The 2,712-nt window shown below is 37.9% G+C and overlaps 1 protein-coding gene across 1 annotated transcript; it reads right to left on the bottom strand.

Annotated features, from left to right (window-relative positions):
• On the bottom strand, positions 1-2,099 carry LOC18992511 (peptidyl-prolyl cis-trans isomerase CYP23). The gene is made up of 8 exons (XM_006415918.2): positions 1,863-2,099; positions 1,525-1,638; positions 1,284-1,432; positions 1,080-1,152; positions 913-1,002; positions 777-816; positions 342-424; positions 1-246 (listed from the first exon to the last, which is right to left on the bottom strand). Exons 1-8 carry the CDS (start codon positions 1,971-1,973, stop codon positions 226-228), a joined length of 681 nt encoding a protein of 226 aa, XP_006415981.1. The 5' UTR covers positions 1,974-2,099; the 3' UTR covers positions 1-225.
• Positions 2,100-2,712: the final 613 nt, after the last annotated feature.

The raw sequence follows: 2,712 nt of genomic DNA, 5'->3' as shown, positions 1-2,712 counted from the left end.
AGACCCTCAAGGAAACAAACCATTATCAAATGTTCTGAACCGGTTTTCACTGTTAAACTCAAAAACTTATCTGAATCTGTATATCATCCTCAGTCTTCTAACAGCAAAAATAAATAAAGATGTCGACTTTTTCTTCTTTTTTACTAGACACACATTAACCTTTGTGTTCCCTGGCGTTTAAGGCTCTGTTCTTACTTAAGCAAAGGTCTTCTTTTTTACACGGATTCACGGGAAGCAGTTCATTCTCTGTCAAAACACAAGGGACCATAAATGTTGAAGTTTTCATGAAAATGTCGAGCTTTCTCATCAAAAACGTTATCTATAGACACATTTCAAATCACCTGTCTTTCCACCTCTACAAAAGATGCTTGAAGCCTTCTTTTAAGGACAGATCGCTCCTCTTCGCAGCTATCCATTTCAGTGTCTAAGGAAAAAAGATTATAAGAATTAAAAACCCCTTGAATTACATGTAAAAGGGATCTCAACTTGTCTGATTAAGAGTACTAATAGAGGTTTTTAGTCATCAGCATTAATTCTATTATGATCCAAAATAGAAGCTATCGTCCCAAAAGGCTATAAATCCTGAGTCTTATCGCCTAGGACACATGAATGACCAGATTTAAAAGCAATTCAGGCTAGAGTCACATCTCTTTATGGACTGTAGTTAACCATAATTGAAGTGTCCCATGTCAGCATCAAACGTCAGGAGAAGAAGTTATCAGAAATATTTTAGCTAACAAACAAACTGAAGTAGAGTAGGATTTGACTACATTTACCGTAATAGTATGTCGACAAAATCGTGATCCTCTCCGTCGGCTGCAAAGGAGAAGGTAACAACAAACCAAAATCCGTTGAAATCCAACTAAAAAAGCCGGTTTAGAAAGGCTAGTAGTCTTGGAGATGGAGACATACCATTACAAAAATCCCTTCACGACGAGTGGGAACTTCTTCTAGCTTCCTCAATGTTTCATCTCCTTTAGTTACTTTCCCGAACACAGCGTACTGTCGAATGATATTATTACCAACCATCTTGAAAAACAGATGATGAATATGATCAGCCCTGAATTAGCTAAGCTTACCTGGCGATTAAGATGAGGAGCATCACCAAGAAGCATCGAAAATGAAGATTGTGCACTGTTTGGATCTTCATATCTACCACAGAGAGGAAAAAACATTACCTTGCAATCATCTTTATCATAAAGACTTTTGAACACAACAAAAATGGATATTCATAAAATACATAGACACAGATCGAGAGCTACACTAGATCGAAAAATACATACCTTCCCATGGAAAGAATACCTCTGACATGTTTAACATCACTGAACTCTCCCACAATTGTCTTCTCAGCTTCTTTCCGTTGCTCCTCGTTCATAGGAGCTGATCGCCCATTCGCCACATCTGCAACTTGAGCAACAAAGCCTTTATCAACCTGCAAAATGACTCACACTTAGCACCTTCTTTCAAAAATTGGCCAAGGGGATGCAAATCAAATTCAAAGCTTGAGACTTTAAGTCATTTTACCCTGAAGAAATGATTGGTGTTGTAGCCACCTAAACGAACGAGCTTGAAGATGTGATCCACTGTCTTTGGTGCAACCGTGGGATAGAATCCAAATTCGATATCCCCATAACTAGTCTGCACACCATTATCATCAAAAATACCCATTAAAAAACATGAATTTTGGGTGGTATGTAGAAGAGAACTGAAATCTCTGTTACTCTAAAAAATTTCATAATCCAGATTTTGATCCTAAAGTCTAGAAACAATCACTCCTTGATCGCATAAGAGAAATTCGATGTAAAAAGAAGTTTATTTTAACCGAAATTACGGTTAAAGAGAAGAGCACACGGGAAATGAACCTGGAAGACGACACGAGCAGAACCAAGTTCTGGTTCCTGAGACAGAGCTTTGACTACGGAGAGAAAAGCTACACATGCCAAACTCAAGATCAAGATTCTCGTGTTTCCCATTATCGCTTTAGATTTTGGCGCCGATCTGCTCAAGGAGTGATTGAAGTCAACCCCGACAGAGAAATTCCTGTTCGTCGGGGATTTCCCGTCGAAGACGATAACCGGGATCGTTACTGTAGACTTTTTTTTCTCGCCTTTAGTTGGGCTCATTGTTTGTTATAATGGGCCTAAATAATACTGGGCCTAAAACCCTACCAATGACGATCTCCGTGTGCATCGATCCGTGTAAAGGAAGTTTTCGAAGGTTGACCTAATTCTATGTGTATATGTGTACATCGATTCTTGTTTGAAACTTGAAACAAAGAGGACGATGATATCCAATATTCCAAGGGATTTGGTGGAGGAAATTCTCTCTTGAATTCCGGTGAAATCTATGGGAGCAGTGCGATCAACTTGTAAAGAGTGGAACTCTTTATCTAAAGATCAGAGCTTCGCAAATAAGCACATCGCAAATAAGCACATTGGCCAAGCAGCAAGAGAAAGATAGTTACTGATGATCAAGGATTTTAGAGTTTATTTGATTAGCTTCAATCTCTATGAAACTAAAAAGAACAACTTTGATCTATCCTTAAACCTTAAAGGTGAACTTTTAACCGAGAAAATTCAGATAAAATATATGGTATACCCTATACGACTATATCTCAAGTTTTTTATTGTGAGGGTTTATTGTTATGTGTATTGTGGAACATTAATAATAATATGCTTGCGGTTTGGAATCTGCATTTAGAGAAAAGAATTT

This window comes from Eutrema salsugineum, unplaced genomic scaffold (genome assembly GCF_000478725.1).
Source record: "Eutrema salsugineum unplaced genomic scaffold, Eutsalg1_0 scaffold_5, whole genome shotgun sequence".
NCBI classification, from domain to species: Eukaryota; Viridiplantae; Streptophyta; class Magnoliopsida; order Brassicales; family Brassicaceae; genus Eutrema; species Eutrema salsugineum.
The sequence above is the reverse complement of the archived record's forward strand: the minus strand, read 5'-3'. Positions and strand labels throughout refer to the sequence as shown.

Excerpts from the sequence above, each read along its gene's own strand:
- LOC18992511 (XM_006415918.2), bottom strand. The coding sequence starts at position 1,973 with ATGGGAAACACGAGAATCTTGATCTTGAGTTTGGCATGTGTAGCTTTT. Across the intron at positions 1,153-1,283 it reads GGTATTCTTTCCATGGGAAG|ATATGAAGATCCAAACAGTG; the intron begins GTATGTATTTTT and ends TCTCTGTGGTAG. Across the intron at positions 425-776 it reads TTTGTCGACATACTATTACG|ACACTGAAATGGATAGCTGC; the intron begins GTAAATGTAGTC and ends TTTTTTCCTTAG.